Source organism: Hylobates moloch, unplaced genomic scaffold (genome assembly GCF_009828535.3).
Source record: "Hylobates moloch isolate HMO894 unplaced genomic scaffold, HMol_V3 SCAFFOLD_16, whole genome shotgun sequence".
NCBI lineage: Eukaryota > Metazoa > Chordata > Mammalia > Primates > Hylobatidae > Hylobates > Hylobates moloch.
This window is the reverse complement of record NW_026652291.1, coordinates 17,134,746-17,155,469: the sequence shown is the minus strand read 5'-3', so window position 1 is coordinate 17,155,469 and position 20,724 is coordinate 17,134,746. Positions and strand designations below refer to the sequence as shown.

Below are 20,724 nucleotides of genomic sequence, written 5' to 3'. Positions count from 1 at the left end.
ATTTCCAAGGATTCAAAGGTAACTGCTTCAAAATTAAACAAATTATAGAAAGCCATAAATAAATCAACCCCTTATTCATGTTGCAGCTCTCTTCCATTATAAATAAAAATGGATTGAAACTTACGATGAAAGGGAGGCAGGGACAGAAGCGGGGAAGCTTGGCGAGCAGAAAGGAAATTCAAACTTATTATTAAGGTTAAGAATTAAGACGTAAATATGTAGATGTTTTTCACTCCTAGGATTTTCACTAATCCAAAAGTTCACGGACTGCTTTGAAATTTAATTATTTGGAACTGGTTAAATGTTACCCTGACCTCAACTAACATTTGTGTTTGACTTTTCTCCGCGACCCAGGGGACGCGGATGCCAGATGAGTCCACCTCCTCTCCCTGCTCTTCCCGCAGGGACAGAGCCTGCCAGGTGGTGGTGACTCGGATCCTGACAGGAGGTCGCTTTGCGGAAGACTGGCAGGATCCCAGAGCAACAGACTGGGGCTCGATGCACCTTCCCCGCCAGGGGTCTCTGTCCGCAACTGTCCTCCTAGTACTGGGTACCCCGCAGGCGGGGCTGCGGAACGCACGTCCCCTGCGTCGTGACGTCACAATAGCGACTCTCTGGACCCGGCCCTTAGCAACGGCCTGGCGACGGTTTCCCTGCTGCTGCGGCCGCCGCCGGCCCCTCTTTTCCAGTCCTCCACTGCCGGGGCTGTGCCCGGCCGGGGTAAGGACAGAAGGGAATCCAGCGTGTCCCTACGGCGGCAGCAAGAGGACTAAGCATGAATGGCAGCCGGAGAGGTAAAGGGCAGCTGTCATGGGCTACCGCCGCCTCGCCCCTCGCTCCAGGCGGCGCTCCCAGCCTCGGGTCCGGGCAGCCGAGTGCAAGGCCGCCCCTTGGGCGCTTCCTACCCTTGGCTGAGTCGCCAGTGTTGCCTGGAGCTCCCCGGGCCTGCGCAAAGGAAAAGGGACAGCCTGCTTGGCAGCCTCGCAGGTCCGCTTCTTTGCCCCGAATTTGTCGCCCTGACATCAGGGGCCCCTGGCTCCTGAACTCAGGGTCGTGCAGCCTTTAAAACCTCGGTAGCTCCCAGGCAGAGGAACCAGGTTTGGCCTTTGGAGTCAGACCTCCCTGGGCCCCAAATCAAACCCCTCTGTTCTCCATGGAGACGACCCTCAGTTTTCTCATCTCTTGAACGTGAGGATCAAATACCCAGGCCATGGAGTTCTTGAGGATTAAATGCAGATAATATAGAGAAGATCCTGGCGCATTTTAAGTGGTCAGTAAATACGAAATCTCCCAGTAACGAACTACCTCCCCCAGAGCTATTGAGTAACCCAGGGTTTCTGTAACTTTATATGAATAGGAATCCCCTCAGGATCATGTTAAAATGCAGATTATGATTCAGTAGGTCCCTTGGGGGTGGCTGAGATTTTGCATTTATAATAAATTCCAAGTAATGCAGTGTTGCTGGTCAGCGGACTGCAGTTTTAGCAGCAATCCATAATCACCATATACACCTGTTCTCTACTGAGTTCTTGAGTCAGGTGGACATCATGGAGTGGGGTTGGGGGTGGGGAAATAGAACCTTAAATCTCTACAAATCGGCCCAAACCAAATAATTTGCATTTTCACACTTTCTGAGTCAGTATCATTCTTTCCTCGAGTCAAATGAGGCAATCTTTAGACTCCCCGCCCCTCCCAATTCGGTGTTTTTATCTATTTAAAAGACTGCCTTTAAACCAAGCTGCTAGATGATTCCTTGATGTCTTTCTTTGAATGAGTCTGCCTTTATTATGTAGTCATTGATCAAAATAAGTGCTACTCTGAATGTAGGAGATAACTATTCATTGATCAGCAAACTGTATATTCTGACACTTTACCAACCTAGGTTTCAGAAAAAGCAAACCAAAACGCTTTATGATCTTAAGAAATTTTGCACATAAACTAACATTAAATCCTTGCTATGTAGTAGGAACTATTTCCAAATTATCTCATTTAATGTACAAAAATATCTTGATAGGCATTAGCCTTATTTCATAGTGAAGAAACTAAAGCAAAAGATCACAAATAACTTGCCAAGATCACAGCGGCAGAACAGGATTTGAATCTAGGTGAAGAATATAAATCTGAAGCCAATGCATTTACTTACTATCCCATGGTAGGGATGGGCAGGGGGAAAGGATATATGTAAAATTTAGAGTATATTAGATTTAGTAAGTTGTATTTGTTTATTGAATTATTTTAAAAATTGGGTTCATGCCAAATGTAAAAAGGTTTATATTTTTACAACTTGCACAATTTAATTAGCTTCATTTTTAGGAAATAATATATGATAATATCAAATATTGTTATTTTGAATTTTTAAAATAAATGTAATCAGCAAATAACTGGGGCAGTCAGCTTTCATATACTGTAAATTAATAGGAAACCATAAATAATTTTAGACACAGCTAAAATACTTAATTGAGAATAAATTTCTTAGATTTCATTAGGAGGTGCTTTTAGTTATTTCAGAGTATAAAATATTAAAACATCTAAAGAAAAATTATCTTTTGTCATGCTCTTACTGTAATCACGTTTTAGACATTCTTTTGTAAGGCAAACCTTCTAAATGGTGGTATAGTACAGCAGAAGACTGAAAAACGGTTAGTCTTGTTTGTAATCTTTGTTTCCTACTAACTAACTAGGTAATCTTCAGCACGTCACTGTACGTCCCTGGGCCTCAGTTATATATAAAATGGGGGCTTGGACTAGGTATATACAAGGCGTGGTTTCCAGCTTCCTATGGGGGAAGGTGAAGAAAAGATTGAGAATAACAAACTGCCATTCACTCTAATATCAATGACCTTTAGGAAGGAGAGGAGGCAACCTATTAGTATAGGTAACTGAAAGTAACTTGAAAAAAAATTTTTTCCCGGCACTCTGGGAGTCCGAGGCAGGTGGATCACTTGAGGTCAGGAGTTCGAGACCAGCCTGGGCAATGTAATTAAACCCCGTCTCCACCAAAAGATACAAAAATTAGCCAGGCATGGTGGCGTGCGCCTGTAGTCCCAGCTACTCAGGAGGCTAAGGCAGGAGAATCACTTGAACCTGGGAGTGGGAGGTTGCAGTGAGCAAAGATCATGCCACTGCACTCCAGCCTGGGCAGCAGAGCAAGATTTCATCTCAAAAAAAAAAGTTGTTTTGATCTATTGGTCTCATAGAGACACTTAACAATGGTAGATTCCCAAACCTTTGGTTTTCCAGAGAAACCCTGCCACAAGAAACACTTTCATCTTTCCTCACTGGACTTTCTTCTGGCTATTTTAATGAAATTGTGTAGGAAAATGGGCTGCTGTCATATACCAGTGAATTTCACCACTAAGATCTTCAATCTCATTGACAGGATTTTAGTCCTAATAGTTAGAGAATGATGTTCTTTTCCTTGGCATTTGGTTTGAGGCTACTTCTCCATGCCCCTTTGTCTCATTCTGGGTCAAGTCCAGTCAGGAGATAGAAACCATACAGTGATTTATACAAGGAAAAGTTAGAGAATTGTTATACTTTCATTAAAGAGTAACTATAAGATGTAAGAGGCTGGGCGTGTCAGCTCATGCCTGTAATCTCAGCATTTTAGGAGGCTGAGGCAGGAGCATCACTTGAGGTCAGGAGGTTGTAATCAGCCTGGGTAACAGAGCAAGACCCTGTCTCTAGTATATAAAAAACATTAATGAATTAATTAAAAATATATAAGAAAACTGTATTTGGTACCTAGAATTAAGGGAAAGTACTAAAGGAAGGACAATTTGAAAGAGAGTTTCTCCCAGAGACTGGGGTTCAGACCTCATTAGAGAAGGCGTAATTGTGCACGTGCCCAGAGCTTCATCACTGAGGAGTGATATCGGAGGCTTCACATTCCATGGGAAATAGACTTTGATAAATTGCTTAGCCAAGTCACTAAACAAACAAGTGAACAACAATGAACACAAGCTCAGGAGAGGATTCTGTATCTAGAGTTGCTACAATATATTACCTAAAATACTAACTTTTCAACAAAAAGAAATTGCAAGTCATGCAAAAAAACAAAAACAAAAAACAGGAAAATGTGACCTATACACAGGACACAAAGCAGGAACCAGAAACTATGAGAGGGTAGATGAATTAAATCGTCTTATTTCTCCCCTCAATTCTGTTAGGTTTTTTTTTTTTCCTTTTTCTTTTTTCTTTTTTTGAGACAGGGTCTTATTCTGTTACCCAGACTGGAGTGCAGTGCAGCCTCCTGGGTTCAATCATCCTCCCACCTCAGCCTCCTGTGTAGCTGGGACTACAGGCACACACCACCACACCCAGCTAATTTTGTATTTTTTTTGTACAGTTAGAGTTTCACCATGTTGTCCAGGCTGGTCTTTGAACTCCTGGGCTTAGGTGATCAGCCTGCCTCGGTCTCCCAAAGTGCTAGGATTACAAGCATGAGCCATTGTGCTCAGCCCTAATTCTGTCATTTTTAATATGACATTTATAGGAATATTAGAAACCACAGAGTATATGCCTTGGTGTACATCTGATGGTAAATAGACAAGGGAACATAGACATCAAGGAACATCTAAATTCCATGTTTGTTCTTAACCCCCATCTTATGCTAAAGAGCAGCTGAATTGATTCCTGGGGCCAAATATTAACCACCTTGTTTACAGCTGTCACCTACAGATGGGTGGGGAAGCATTTCTATCCAGGGCATTATCACTAGGTTCCAACCTTTTTTTATTCTCTTTTAATCCTTTCACACTTCTCTGGGTATACCTGTTTTTCCTTTTTCTGTGACCTATACTGAAACATACATAGAATAGAATGGAATTTGGAGGGAATAAACTACATACAGTTGAGATATCTTCTTGGTCTGTTTCACATGATTTAGTAGCTTAGAGCATGGTTCAAGTACTGAGCAGTTTATATTGGTCAAGATAGTGTAATGATTAAGACCCAGGAACCAGACTGCTTGGGTTCAGATCCCAAATGTGTCCCATTCTTGTGTAATCTTTGACAAATTACAAGTTTAACCTCTGTGCTTCAATTACCCTCATCTATAAAGTAGGGAGAATTATAGTATTGTAAGAATTAAATGAATTTATACCAGCAAAGTGCTTGGAGCACTGCCTGGGCGGGTTACCACTCAATAAATTAGCCTTTTCACTACAAATGAAGAAATCAACTCATACTGGTTTAAGCTAAAATGGGTTTTTTTTTTTTTTTTTTTGGCTAATGTAAAGAAACATCTAGGGAAGGAAGAGCTTCAGACATGGTTGGCCTCAGGTACTCAAACGATGTCACCAAGAAATCTCTTTCTATCTTGGTTCCACTTGACCGTGTAGGCTTCATTCTCGGACAGGTTCCTTTATATGGTTCAGGATGGCCACCAGCAATACAGGGCTTGCTTAGACCCTTCCCCGGGTTTAGCAAGCCCAATGAAATGAAAGTACCTTTCCTAATAGTTCCCGTCAGAGGCCCAGGATTGTGTATCTCATGGTGGGACTTGGATCACATAGCATTGCTGATGCTATCAACACAGCTGTCCAGATTTGGGTTTTATGCCTAACCCTGACAGTGGGGTCAGCTCTATTTGAACCACCTAGGCTGAGAGTAAGGGAAGAGTCGCCCAAAGGAAAGTTGAGTTGTCATTTCCAGGTGAAGAGGCATTGAATTCCGGACAAGAAAAAAGTCACAGTTTTTTCTATCTGGAGAAATGAGGTTTTTCTGAGAGTTTGTTGGTATTTTTTCTTATGTTTAGGTCTTACCCTCCTTCTTTCTTGGTAGAAGCTATGCTCATTTCATGACTATCTTTTTTCCCAGTTCAGATGGCATCACCTTGACTTGGATTGTCCTAATATTTTTTTCCTTCCTGCACTCTGACCTGTGACATAGAAAGAGCTTCATAGATATTCTGACCTCAGTTTGTTTTTTTTTGATCTGTTCTGACAAGCTTTGTTCTCTGGTCCTAGATTTTAGTTCTCCTAGCTCAATACTTCTTTTTTCTATATTTAGTCATCCATATATCTTCTAGACTTTCTATGTGTCCTCCTTGTTATAGCTTTTAACAGCCCACCTGATAGCAAACTAGCCATCTTACCCTATTAAAATATCTGTTTGGGGGATAAAGCATTTATATTTTGCATATTAAATTACGTTTAATGCCGTAACTCAGACTTCCTGTTTTGGAGATTACCACTAAAAACGCAGTCACCTAATTTTAGGAAAGAAATTATTTTGTGATAAATTTATTGTTTAAAAAATACTGAATATTGTTGTTTTTGTAAAATTTGTGTTTCATTTATCCTAATTTAGGATTTTTTTTTTCTTGTTAAAAGTCAGAGCAACCTCTGTCCTTCCCAGATATGGTCCACCGTGCCTATTTAAAGGACACTTGAGCACCAAAAGTAATGGTAAGTGAGGTGCTTAAAATGGCAGCTTTGTTAGAAGATTGTCTGTTTCCTTTACTGGCAAATTATATGACATGATGGAAAAATTATTTCATTTGACGAATATTTGAACTTCATATTATTAATTTTAATGAAATATAGGCATTCTTGAGATTAGAGAATTTTGGAGTCTATGATTTCAAACTATTATTGTGCCCTGGATATGGACTTGGCTGTCTCCTGCTCCCAGCTGCTACAGCAGCCCAGCTCTACTTTTGCTAGGAAATTACGCTGATTTAAGGCATGCCTGCCTTGTTAAAATGGTAAGTAGCAGGTATTAAAGACGCAAGCACTGAAAAGGAAAAGCTGTGCAGAGAAAAAGAGCACTTGAATAATACAGGAGCAAAGGCCTATGAGCTTCTTTATCCAACTGGATTTCTAGGTGCTGTGATATTTTTATATTTTAAAACTTTCAAGGTACATTTTAAGGTAGGTTTTAATATAAATTTTTGTAATTATGCCTTAGAAGTATAAGTCTATGTCCTTAGGCAAAATAATTGAAAGCCTTATTTTCCTTATTTACAGGAAAAATCTTTGATACTGTTACCTCTAAATGTGGTGGAAGGATCTCATTTTCAGTTGCCTCACTTATTTCTGTGTATTACAGTGTATTTTTTAAAGTTTATGATTATGGCTATATATGTATGTAACATATATATGTATGTAACATATATAGCCATAATCATAAACTTTAAAAACTAAATTTTAAATAAAAAGTTGAAACTAGATTTAAAATATACATACATAGAAATCAGGATAAAGAACAATATGTAAAATTTGCTAACTTTCTTTTAAAGAATATATGTATAGAGCTGGTATAGGTATGGTGGTTTTAAGTATGAGGCTGCCTTAGGTCACATGGAAGCTGCATCCTTTATCAGCAGTGTAACCTTGAAGATGTAACTCATATCTCTGTGCCTCAGTTTTCACTTCGATTAAATGATAATAATAATGACTAGATAAGTTTATACATATAAAGAGTTTAGAACAATGCATGGTAAATGGCATTTATTCGGTAAATATTTTTAGTAGTAGCATCAAGCTTGTAATTATTGCATAGGCTTATATTAAAGCACAGAGTCTGTGGAAGGATGCATTTAAACAGTAACATAGAATATTTCTGGGAAGGGAGACTAAAGGTCAGGGTAGAGAAGTCACTTCTTTTTCAAACTCCATATGCCATTTTAGCTGTTGAATTTTTTTAACCACATTGCATGTATTACTTCTCAAAAACTGTTTTTAATGTTTAAAAAAGTTTTGCCTACATTTACATTTTATACTTGTGTATAAGTGCTTAACTCTTTCTAAGATTTCTTTTAAACAGTTTGAATGAGGACCAAGGAGTTTAATGTCATGGAATTTCTTTGCGATCACACTTGTTATAAGATAGTTTTAGTACTTCAAAAAGAATGTAGTAAACTGATATGTAGATCTTGTTTTCGGGTTTAAGTTAGCAATTTGCTTCTCAGAATAGAATTTTTGTATGTAGGGTTTTGGGATTTGGTAGTCATTGAATTTCTGAAACTCCATTGATTAAGTATTAACAATGGTAACTAATTAAGCAAGCAGCTAAACATCCTTAGTTACAAGATTGAGAGCTGTCAAAAAGAAATAGTTCTGTAAATGTAATGATAGATTGTATCCTAGAATCTCTTCCCCAGACTCTCAGGCTTGTAAATTTCTATTCTCAGGAAGGTTTGAACCCAAATGGTCAATAGCTCATTGGCATTATCAGTGCAAGATAAAAGTTTCACATCACAATGTCATATATCAATATCTCTGGTTGAATTTCAGAACATTTTATAAGAATGAGTTAAATAATCAGTGCCTTGTTTATCTCATGATTTTTATATTAGTTTTAAATATATAATGATTATGTTTTAATTTTTAGCTTTTTGCACTGACTCCTCTTCTCTCAGACTAAGCACTCTCCAGCTGGTCAAGAATCACATGGCTGTTCACTATAATAAAATCCTTTCAGCCAAAGGTAAAAATGTGCAAATGTGAACTCTCTGTACTCAGTTTAAACCTCCAGCTTCACTTCTCATTAAAATATATCTATAGCAAAAATGAATACCTTATATATATGAGAGGATTTATATTTGTTTGGTTTAGTGTGATACAAACTGTTGACTCTAGGTACTTAGCAAATTCATACCCATTTTTGTTAACTATATTTGAAATCTATATAATGCCTGTTTTATTTCATTTTGTCTCTATTGCTAATATTTTGTTAGATATTGCTTTTAATATGAAAATATATAATCTGCTTTTTTGTTTACACATCTATGGAAGTTGTACAAAGAAGATGCGATTTTTCTGTTTAATTTTTTTCTTTTGTCAGCTTTATTGAGATAAAACTTACATTATAAAATGCATTGATTATAATGTGTATAGATAAATATTTTGAAAAATGAACACATTTGTATAAATACTACTACAACCATGCTGTAAAACAAGAATCAGCTAACTACACCATTCAGGCCAAACCCTCCTACCACCTGTTTCTATACAGCCCATGAACTAAGAATGGTGTTCATATTTTTAAATGGTAGCAAAAAATTAAAAAAATATATTTTATGACATGAAATTCAAATTTAGTTATCCGTAGACAAACAATCATTTTCAATCTTTTACCTATTGTCTCTGGCAGCTTTTACACTAAAAAGCAGAGTTGACCAGTTGTAACAGACTGTATCACCCTGCAAAGCCTGAAGCATTTACTACCTGGCCCTTTGTAGAAAAAATTTGCCAACCCTTGATATAGAAAAAGTCCATTACCTCAAAGAGTTCCCCCTAGTCCTTTGCCGCCAGTCCCCTCCTGACAAATCCCTGGCAACCACTGATCTGCTCTCTCATCTATAGTTTTACCTTTTCTATAAGTTCATAGAAATGGAATCATGTATCGTTTTGGGTCTGGCTTTTTTCAGTTATCTTAATGATCTTAAGACTAATTCACGCTGTTCTGTGTACCACCATTTATCCTTTTGTATTGTTAAGGAGTATTTCATTTAATGAATAGACCACAATTTGTTTATGATTTACCAGTTGTTAAACATTTGGATTGTTTTGACTCACTTTTGGCCATTAGGAGTAAAGCTGCTATAAACATTCACATACAATTTTGTGTTTACATTTCACTTGGGTAAATTTATGTTTCAGGAGTAGAACTGTGAGGTAATATATTAAGTATAAGTTTAATTTTAAAAGAAACTACAGGTTTTCCAGAGTGAATATACCATTTCCATTTCCATTACTTCTGCACCCTTACCAACCCTTGGTGTTGACAGTCCTTTTTTAACCATTCTAGTGAATATGAAATAGTTTAACTTCATAGTTTTAGTTTGCATTTCCTTGATGTCTGGTGATGTTACCTTATTATTTCCCATCTGTATATCTTCTTTGGTGAAATGACTGTTCAAATCTTTTACTCATTATTAAAAATGGGTTGTTTGTCTCTTTAGGATTAAGTTGTGAGTTTCTTTATATACCGATTCTATATCAGATATATGTTTTGCAGATCTTTTTTTCCCAATCTGTAGCTGGTGTTTTCATTTTCTTGTTAAAATTTGTATTCTGGAGAAATTTTTAGAGTTACATAAACATTTAAAAATAGTGTAGAGAGTTACCATATACCCTTTACTCTGCTCTTCCACTAATGTTAAAAATCTTAAAAACCATAGTATAGTTATCAAAACCAGGAAATCAATATTGATGCAATCCCATTAACTACAGACCTTATTTGAATTTCGCCAATTTTTGACTAATGTCTTTTAAATTTTTATTATTTTCTCATTTAAATAGCTAAAGTTTTTAAATTTTAGGTTATATTTTATGATGCTTATATTTTTAAATGGCTAAAAAAAACAAAAGAAAAATATTTTGTGATGTGAAAATTGTGAAATCGTTTAGTTTTTTATAGTTGTTTTCATAACCTGTTCAAGAAATATTTGCCTAACCTTAGGTCACTCAGATTTTCTTAATATGTTTTCTTCTAGAAGTTTTTAAGTTTTAGCCCTTACATTTAAATTTGCAATCCATTTTGAGTTAGTTTTTGTATATGGTATGATATAAGGGTTTTGAGGTTTTTTGGTGGTTTTGGTTTTTTGCGTCTTCATATCCAAATTTCTCAGTACCATTTGTTGAAGAGGTTATCTTTTCTCTATTTAATTGTCCTAGTACTTTTTGAAGGTCAGTTGACCACGTGTGTGGGTCTGTTTGTGGACTTAGCTCCTTGGTTCTGTTGATCTATATGTCTATCTTTAAGCCCCATGCCACACTGCCTTAATTATTTTAGCATTACAGTAAGTCTTGAAATCAGGTAGTATAAGTCTTCCATTTTGCTTTTTTCCCCAAGCTTGTTTTGGGACTACATTATAAGTATGTTAAGTCTGTTTCATTTTGAACAGTTTATATTGCTATGTTTTCAAGTTCACTAGTATCGAATGAGTTAATCCCAACAGTGTATTTTTAATCAAAGATATTGTGTTTTCTATCTCTAGAAGTACAATAAACAGCTGCAAGGTCTGGAACATTTTGTGATTTCTACATTTAGTATTTGTCATTTATAAATACTGAGAATATTATTAAACTATTAACTTTCTCTTTCAGCTGCAGTAGACTGCTCAGTTCCAGTAAGCATGAGTACCAGCGTAAAGTGTAAGTAATTTTTGGACATTATTACCTTTTTTAAAAAAAATTAAGGTAAAATATACATAACATAAAATTTACTGTCTTAACCATTTTTAAGTGTCCAGTTCAATATTAAGTACATTAATATTGTGGTACAATGATAAGTACTACCTCCAGAACTCTCTTTATACTACAAAACTGAAATTCCTGTGCCACATAAACAATAATTTCCTCCCATAGGCCCTGGAAACCAACATTCTTTTCTATCACTATGAATTTGACTACTGTCACCATTGTACTTACTATCTCTATGAATCTATTTTAGGTACCTTATATAAGTGGAATCATATTGTGTTTGTTCTGTTGTGACTGGCTTATTTCACCTAGCATGATGTCCTCAAGGTTCACCCACATCGTAATGAGTCAGAATCTCCTTTTTTAAGGCTGAATAAAATTCCGTTCTGTGTATATACCACATTTTACTTATGCATTCATCAGTTGATGGACACTTGGGTTACATTCACCTTTTGGCTGTTGTGAATAAACTATACTGCTATGGACATGAGTATACAAATACCTCTTCAAGACCCTCCTTTTAAAGATTTTGGGCATATATTTAGAAGTGGAATTGCTAAATCATATATTCTATTTTTAATTTTTTGAGAAACTACCATACTATTTTCTTTTCTTTTCTGTTCTTTTTTTTTTTTTTTTTTTTGGAGGCAAGGTCTCACTCTGTTGCCCTGGGGCTAAAGTGCAGTGGAGCAATCTCCCCCCACTGTAACCTCCACCTCCTGGGCTCAAGCAGTCCTCCCACCTCAGCCTCCCAACAGCCTCCCAAGTAGGTGAGACTGCAGGTGCAAGCCACCACGCACAGCTAATTTTGTCACAGCCTTTTTACATAGAGACAGGGTTTTACCATGTTGCCCAGGCTTGTCTCAAACTCCTGAGCTCAAGTGATCCACCTGACTCAGTCCCCCGAAGTGCTGGGATTATAGGCGTGAGCCATTGCACCCAGTGACCGTATTGCTTTCTATAACAGCTGCACCATTTTCCATTACAACTAATGATGCTCAAGTATTCAGATTTCCCCACGTCCTCCCCAAAACTTGCTTTTTTCTATTTGTTTAATAGTAGCCATACTAAAAGGTGTTGACACATTGCCTTTTGAGAAAGCATTTCTAACTTAAAAATTATCCAGAAATACCCAGGCACAGTCGCCCACACCTATAATCAGCACTTTGGGAGACAGAGGCAAGTGGATCACTTGAGCCCAGGCATTTAAGAGTAGCCTAAATAATAAAAAAAATAAAAAAAGAATAGTTATACTAGATATAGATCATAGACATGATTATATATGAATATCATTAATCATTAGTTTGTAGCAATTACTCTTTATTCCAATATTATAATAATCTTCGCTCTACAATCATAACCTAGGAAAAACCAGGCCATACAGAGATAGGAGCTGAAGGGGCACTGTGAGAAGTGACCAGAAGACAAGAGTGTGAGCCTTCTGTCACGCCCAGACAGGGCCACTAGAGGGCTCCTTGGTCTAGCGGTAATTCCAGCGTCTGGGAAGGCGCCTGTTACTTAGCGGACCTTGGTCTAGCGGTAGCGTCAGTGCCTAGAAAAGGCACCTGTTACTTAGCAGACCGGGAAAGGGAGTCTCCCTTTCCCCAGGGGAGTTTAGAGAAGACTCTGCTCCACCACCTCTTATGGAGGGCCTGACACCAGTCAGGCTCGCCTGCAGTTATCTGGAGGCCTAACCGTCTCCCTGTGATGCTGTGCTTCGGCGGTCACACTCCTAGTCCACTTTCATGTTCCACCCTGTACACCTGGCTCTGCTCTAGATAGCAGTAGCAGAATTAGTAAAAGTACTAAAAGTCTCTGAAATGCAGAAATAATGGCATAAGCTGTCTCCTCTCTCTCTCCACCTGGGCTGCCAAAGGTGGGGGCGGGGGGGCCCTGTCCGGTGGAAACATGACTCATGTAACCTTATCAATCATTGGAGATGACTTACACTCCTTACCCTGCCCCTTTTGCCTTGTAACCAATAAATATCAGCGCGGCCAGGCATTTGGGGCCACTACTGGTCTCCGTGTCTTGGTGGTAGTCGTCCTCCGGGCCCAGCTGTCTTTTCTTCTAAAAAAAAAAAAAACAAACAAAAAAAAGAGTAGCCTAGGCAACATGATGAAACTCTGTCTCTTCAAAAAATACAAAAATTAGCTGGATGTGGTGGCATGCAACTCTGGTCCCAGCTACTGAGGAGGCTAAGGTGGGAGGATTACTTGAGCCAGGGAGGTCAAGGCTGCAGTAAGCCATGATCATGCCACTGCACTCTGGCCTGTGACAGTGAGATGCTGTCTCAAGGGAAAAAAAAAAAAGGAAAAAGGAAACCCATAATATTGACACAGGATATATAGAATCCTTATATATCTACCCTTTGACCAAGTATCTTCAATCATCAGACCAAAAATTTGAAAACCCTGTTTAAAAATTTCTGCAGAATACCATTTGAAACCTTTGTTTTTGATTTCAATTAAGAAATGTATACTTTATGGGATGCCGAGGCAGGCAGATCACGAGGTCAGGAGATCGAGACCATCCTGGCTAACACAGTGAAACCCCGTCTCTACTAAAAAACAAAAAATTAGCCGGGCGTGGTGGTGGGTGCCTGTAGTCCCAGCTACTCTGGAGGCTGAGGCAGGAGAATGGTGTGAACCCGGGAGGTGGAGCTTGCAGTGAGCAGAGATCACGTCACTGCACTCCAGCCTGGGCGAGAGAGCAAGACTCCATCTCAAAACAAAAACAAACAAACAAAAAAGAAATGTATAATTTAAAAATAGGCAAAAAACATGGCTGTCACAGTCTTTGATTGTCTTATTAATAATATAAAAATCAGTGTTATAAATTTTAAGTTCAGTGTTTTCTAAGTTTCTAAGTTTTCTAAGTTAATATTTGAATTTATGTAGAGTTTGAGAACATTTCTACATTAAAAAAGTAAATATTGGCCGGGCGCGGTGGCTTATGCCTGTAATCCCGCACTTTGGGAGGCCGAGGCAGGCGGATCACGAGGTCAGGAGATCGAGACCATCCTGGCTAACACAGTGAAACCCTGTCTCTACTGAAAGCACAAAAAATTAGCTGGGTGTGGCGGCAGGCGCCTGTAGTCCCAGCTACTCGGGAGGCTGAGGCAGGAGAATGGCGTGAACCCAGGAGGCAGAGCTTGCAGTGAGCCGAGACCACGTCACTGCACTCCAGCCTGGGTGACAGAGCGACACTCCATCTCAGAAAAAAAAAAAAAAAAAAGTAAATATCAACCTGAGGTTAGTTCATGCTAAATGATAAATGAATAAAAGCATAGATAGGGAAATGCCTTTTGGGTGCAGTCTAGGAAAGATCACAAACAGTAGGAATGCTTAACTCATCTCTGCTGGTATATCTTCTTAGTTGAAGAGATAGAAGGTAGGGGAGACAGTAACTACCAGCTATAGTTCATAGCTACAAACACAGTGTCTGTCTCAGGCCTTGTGCTTGACACTTTGTATTCTCCCTTTTCTATTCTTTTTAGGTTTGCAACAAACCTTCGTGTAGGCTGTCATATTTTTGAAGGAAAATTAGATTCAAATAATTTTAAAGGAGGAAAAAAGGCATGTTAGGCAAGAGTAGAGACTTCTTAGTACATATTTTTAAAGACCAGTTTGGTCACTACATACAAGTTATATGGGCAAGTCATTTTACCTCTGACCTTCCTTTTTTGTGAAATGAAAGGTAATTAGATGATTTCTTTTTTTTTTTTTTTTTTTTCCCTGTCCCCAGGCTGGATCATGGCACAATCGGCTCACTGCAACCCCTCCGGTTCCCATTCTCTGCCTCACCTCGAAAGTAGAGACGGGGTTTCACCGTGGTCTCGATCTCCTGACCTCGTGATCCGCCCGCCTCGGCCTCCCAAAGTGCTGGGATTACAAGTGTGAGCCACCGTGCCCGGCCAGTAATTAGATGATTTCTAAGGACTCTTCCAGATTTTTAATTTCTGCGCTTTACATTTTTTTCTGCTATATCATATTAGTAACTTTTTTGTAGCACAAAACTGGTTCACTGTTTACATGCTTTAAATATCTGGATCATTTGAATTAAGTTGGTTTTACCTAATTGTCATGAAAGCAAATAATCCTCTTTAACTGTGTGTCAACTTTAATTAGGAAAGCTTTGCAAAATTTTCATACTGGTACTAATTTTCTAAAAAAAATAGATACATAAAATAAAATTATCCCCCTTTTAAAAAAAAAAAAAGCCTGAATATATATATTAATCCTCTTATTCAACCACACTTTTGGGTTTAAAATCCAAATTTACCCTTCACATTCCCAGCCCAGACTGGCACCACCACACATACCTGCTTAGACCCAGCACCCCTACATATCTTCAGACCTGACACTGATGCACACCCCACTGAGCTGGTGGGCTCACACCCACCACAAGTAATATGATGGATAATTTCCCTATTGAAGCCAGTACATAAAGTCTGGAAGAGGTGAGTACTTCCTCAAATGCATAGACAGTAATGCATATCTACATGAAACACAGAAAAATATAGGAAACATGATACCACCAAAGGAACACAATACATTTCTAGTAACAAACACCAAGAAATAGAAATCTATGAATTGCCTGACAAAAATTCAAAATAATTTTTTTATTATAATTTAGCTTTTAGGGTACATGTACACAATGTGCAGGTTTGTTACATATGTATCCATGTGCCATGTTGATTTCCTGCACCCATTAACTCGTCATTTAGCATTAGGTATATCTCCTAATGCTGTCCCTCCCCCCTCCCCCCACCCCACAACAGTCCCCGGAGTGATGTTCCCCTTCCTGTGTCCATGAGTTCTCATTGTTCAATTCTCACCTATGAGTGAGAACATGCGGTGTTTGGTTTTTTGTCCTTGTGATAGTTTACTGAGAATGATGTTTTCCAGCTTCATCCATGTCCCTACAAAGGACACAAGCTCATCATTTTTTATGGCTGCATAGTATTCCATGGTGTATATGTGCCACATTTTCTTAATCCAGTCTATCGTTGTTGGACATTTGGGTTGGTTCCAACTCTTTGCTATTGTGAATAGTGCCACAATAAACATACGTGTGCATGTGTCTTTATAGCAGCATGATTTATAGTCCTTTGGGTATATACCCAGTAATGGGATGGCTGGGTCAAATGGTATTTCTAGTTCTAGATCCCTGAGGAATCGCCACACTGACTTCCACAATGGTTGAACTAGTTTACAGTCCCACCAACAGTGTAAAAGTGTTCCTATTTCTCCACATCCTCTCCAGCACCTGTTGTTTCCTGATTTTTTAATGATAGTCATTCTAACTGGTGTGAGATGGTATCTCACTGTGGTTTTGATTTGCATTTCTCTGATGGCCAGTGATGATGAGCATTTCTTCCTGTGTTTTTTGGCTACATAAATGTCTTCTTTTGAGAAGTGTCTGTTCATGTCCTTTGCCCACTTTTTGATGGTGTTGTTTGTTTTTTTCTTGTAAATTTGTTTGAGTTCATTGTAGATTGTGGATATTAGCCCTTTGTCAGATGAGTAGGTTGCAAAAATTTTCTCCCATTCTGTAGGTTGCCTGTTCACTCTGATGGTAGTTTCTTTTGCTGTGCAGAAGCTCTTTAGTTTAATTAGATCCCATTTGTCAATTTTGGCTTTTGTTGCCATTGCTTTTGGTGTTTTAGACATGAAGTCCTTGCCCACGCCTATGTCCTGAATGGTATTGCCTAAGTTTTCTTGTAGGATTTTAATGGTTTTAGGTCTAACATTTAAGTCTTTAATCCATCTTGAGTTAATTTTTGTATAAGGTGTAAGGAAGGGATCCAGTTTCAGCTTTCTACATATGGCTAGCCAGTTTTCCCAGCACCATTTATTAAATAGGGAATCCTTTCCCCATTTCTTGTTTTTGTCAGGTTTGTCAAAGATCAGATAGTTGTAGATATGCGGCACCATTTCTGAGGGCTGTGTTCTGTTCCATTGATCTGTGTCTCTGTTGTGGTACCAGTACCATGCTGTTTTGGTTACTGTAACCTTGTAGTATAGTTTGAAGTCAGGTATTGTGATGCCTCCAGCTTTGTTCTTTTGGCTTAGGATTGACTTGGCCATGCGGGCTCTTTTTTGGTTCCATATGAACTTTAAAGTAGTTTTTTCCAATTCTGTGAAGAAAGTCATTGGTAGCTTGATGGGGATGGCATTGAATCTATAAATTACCTTGAGCAGTATGGCCATTTTCACGATATTGATTCTTCCAGCCCATGAGCATGGAATGTTCTTCCATTTGTTTGTATCCTCTTTTATTTCATTGAGTTTATTCATTGGTTTGTAGTTCTCCTTGAAGAGGTCCTTCACATCCCTTGTAAGTTGGATTCCTAGGTATTTTATTCTCTTTGAAGCAATTGTGAATGGGAGTTCACTCATGATTTGGCTCTCTGTTTGTCTGTGATTAGTGTACAAGAATGCTTGTGATTTTTGTACATTGATTTTGTATCCTGAGACTTTGCTGAAGTTGCTGATCAGCTTAAGGAGATTTTGGGCTGAGATGATGGGGTTTTCTAGATATACAATCATGTCATCTGCAAACAGGGTCAATTTGACTTCCTCTTTTCCTAATTGAATACCCTTTATTTCCTTCTCCTGCCTGATTGCTCTGGCCAGAACTTCCAGCACTATGTTGAATAGGAGTGGTGAGAGAGGGCATCCCTGTCTTGTGCCAGTTTTCAGAGGGAATGCTTCCAGTTTTTGCTCATTCAGTATGATATTGGCTGTGGGTTTGTCATAGATAGCTCTTATTATTTTGAGATACATCCCATCAATACCTAATTTATTGAGAGTTTTTAGCATGAAGGGTTGTTGAATTTTGTCAAAGGCCTTTTCTGCATCTATTGAGATAATCATGTGGTTTTTCTCTTTGGTTCTGTTTATATGCTGGATTACATTTATTGATTTGCCTATGTTGAACCAGCCTTGCATCCCAGGGATGAAGCCCACTTGATTATGGTGGATAAGCTTTTTGATGTGCTGCTGGATTCAGTTTGCCAGTATTTTATTGAGGATTTTTGCATCAATGTTCATCAAGGATATTGGTCTGAAATTCTCTTTTTTGGTTATGTCTCTGCCAGGCTTTGGTATCAGGACGATGCTGGCTTCATAAAATGTGTTAGGGAAGATTCTCTCTTTTTCTATCAATTGGAATAGTTTCAGAAGGAATGGTACCAGTTCCTCCTTGTACCTCTGGTAGAATTCGGCTGTGAATCCATCAGGTCCTGAACTCTTTTTGGTTGGTAAGCTATTGATTATTGCCACAATTTCAGAACCTGTTATTGGTCTTTTCAGAGATTGAACTTCTTCCTGGTTTAGTCTTGGGAGGGTGTATTTGTCGAGGAATTTATCCATTTCTTCTAGATTTTCTAGTTTATTTGCATAGAGGTGTTTGTAGTATTCTCTGATGGTAGATTGTATTTCTGTGGGATCGGTGGTGATATCCCCTTTTTCATTTTTTATTGCGTCTATTTGATTCTTCTCTCTTTTCTTCTTTGTTAGTCTTGCTAGCGGTCTATCAATTTTGTTGATCTTTTCAAAAAACCAGCTCCTGGATTCATTAATTTTTTGAAGGGTTTTTTGTGTCTCTATTTCCTTCAGTTCTGCTCTGATTTTAGTTATTTCTAGCCTTCTGCTAGCTTTTGAATGTGTTTGCTCTTGCTTTTCTAGTTCTTTTAATTTTAATGTTATGGTGTCAATTTTGCATCTTTCCTGCTTTCTCTTGTGGGCACTTAGTGCTATAAATTTCCCTCTACACACTGCTTTGAACGTGTCCCAGAGATTCTGGTATGTTGTGTCTTTGTTCTTGTTGGTTTCAAAGAACATCTTTATTTCTGCCTTCATTTCATTATGTACCCAATAGTAATTCAGGAGCAGGTTGTTCAGTTTCCATGTAGTTGAACGGTTTTGAGTGAGTTTCTTAATCCTGAGTTCTAGTTTGATTGCACTGTGGTCTGAGAGAGAGTTTGTTATAATTTCTGTTCTTTTACATTTGCTGAGGAGAGCTTTACTTCCAACTATGTGGTCAATTTTGGAATAGGTGTGGTGTGGTGCTGAAAAAAATGTATATTCTGTTGATTTGGGGTGGAGAGTTCTGTAGATGTCTATTAGGTCCACTTTGTGCAGAGCTGAGTTGAATTCCTGGGTATCCTTGTTAACTTTCTGTCTTGTTGATCTGTCTAATGTTGACAGTGGGGTGTTAAAATCTCCCATTATTATTGTGTGGGAGTTTAAGTCCCTTTGTAGGTCACTCAGGACTTGCTTTATGAATGTGGGTGCTCCTGTGTCGGGTGCTTATATATTTAGGATAGTTAGCTCTTCTTGTTGAATTGATCCCTTTACCATTATGTAATGGCCTTCTTTGTCTCTTGATCTTTGTTGGTTTAAAGTCTATTTTATCAGAGACTAGGATTGCAACCCTTGCCTTTTTTTGTTTTCCATTTGCTTGATAGATCTTCCTCCATCCCTTTATTTTGAGTCTATGTGTGTCTCTGCACGTGAGCTGGGTTTCCTGAATACAGCACACTGATGGGTCCTGACTCCTTATCCAGTTTGCCAGTCTGTGTCTTTTAATTGGAGCATTTAGCCCATTTACATTTAACGTTAATATTGTTATGTGTGAATCTGATCCTGTCATTATGATGTTAGTTGGTTATTTTGCTCGTTAGTTGCTGCAGTTTCTTCCTAGCCTCGATGGTCTTTACAATTTGGCATGTTTTTGCAGGAGCTGGTACTGGTTGTTCCTTTCCATATTTAGTGCTTCCTTCAGGAGCTCTTGTAGGGCAGGCCTGGTGGTGACAAAATCACTCAGCATTTGCTTGTCTGTAAAGTATTTTATTTCTCCTTCATTTATGAAGCTTAGTTTGGCTGGATATGAAATTCTGGGTTGAAAATTCTTTTCTTTAAGAATGTTGAATATCGGCCCCCACTCTCTTCTGGCTTGTAGAGTTTCTGCTGAGAGATCAGCTGTTAGTCTGATGGGCTTCCCTTTGTGGGTAACCCGACCTTTCTCTCTGGCTGCCCTTAACATTTTTCCTTCATTTCAACTTTGGTGAATCTGACAATTATGTGTCTTGGAGTTGCTCTTCTCGAGGAGTATCTTTGTGGCGTTCTCTGTCTTTCCTGAATCTGAATGTTGGCCTGCCTTGCTAGATTGGGGAAGTTCTCCTGGATAATATCTTGCAGAGTGTTTTCCAACTTGGTTCCATTCTCCCCGTCATTTTCAGGTACACCAATCAGACGTAGGTTTGGTCTTTTCACATAGTCCCAAATTTCTTGGAGGCTTTGTTCATTTGTTTTTATTCTTTTTTCTCTTAACTTCCCTTCTCACTTCATTTCATTCATTTCATCTTCCATCAGCGATACCCTTTCTTCCAGTTGGTCGCATCTGCTGTCGAGGCCTCTGCAGTCTTCGCGTAGTTCTCGATACTTGGCTTTCAGCTCCATCAGCTCCTTTAAGCCCTTCTCTCCATTGGTTATTCTAGTTATCCATTCTTCTAATTTTTTTCAAAGTTTTTAACTTCTTTGCTATTGTTTTGAATTTCCTC

At 38.5% G+C, this 20,724-nt stretch overlaps 1 protein-coding gene across 6 annotated transcripts in view; it reads left to right on the top strand.

Annotated features, from left to right (window-relative positions):
- Nucleotides 1–614: 614 nt before the first annotated feature.
- Nucleotides 615–20,724, top strand: part of SPATA7 (spermatogenesis associated 7) — a 61,644-nt gene continuing 41,534 nt past the window's right edge. Inside the window, exons 1-4 of one of the 6 annotated variants that reach the window (XM_032179346.2) lie at nucleotides 631–794; nucleotides 6,336–6,410; nucleotides 8,338–8,433; nucleotides 11,058–11,105. In XM_032179346.2, coding sequence (XP_032035237.1) covers nucleotides 776–794; nucleotides 6,336–6,410; nucleotides 8,338–8,433; nucleotides 11,058–11,105 — 238 coding nt within the window. In that variant the 5' untranslated portion in view covers nucleotides 631–775. Of the gene's footprint in view, nucleotides 795–6,335; nucleotides 6,411–8,317; nucleotides 8,434–11,057; nucleotides 11,106–20,724 lie in introns of those variants that run through there. The other 5 variants (XM_032179348.2, XM_058429659.1, XM_032179347.2 and 2 more) reach the window with 5 other exon arrangements.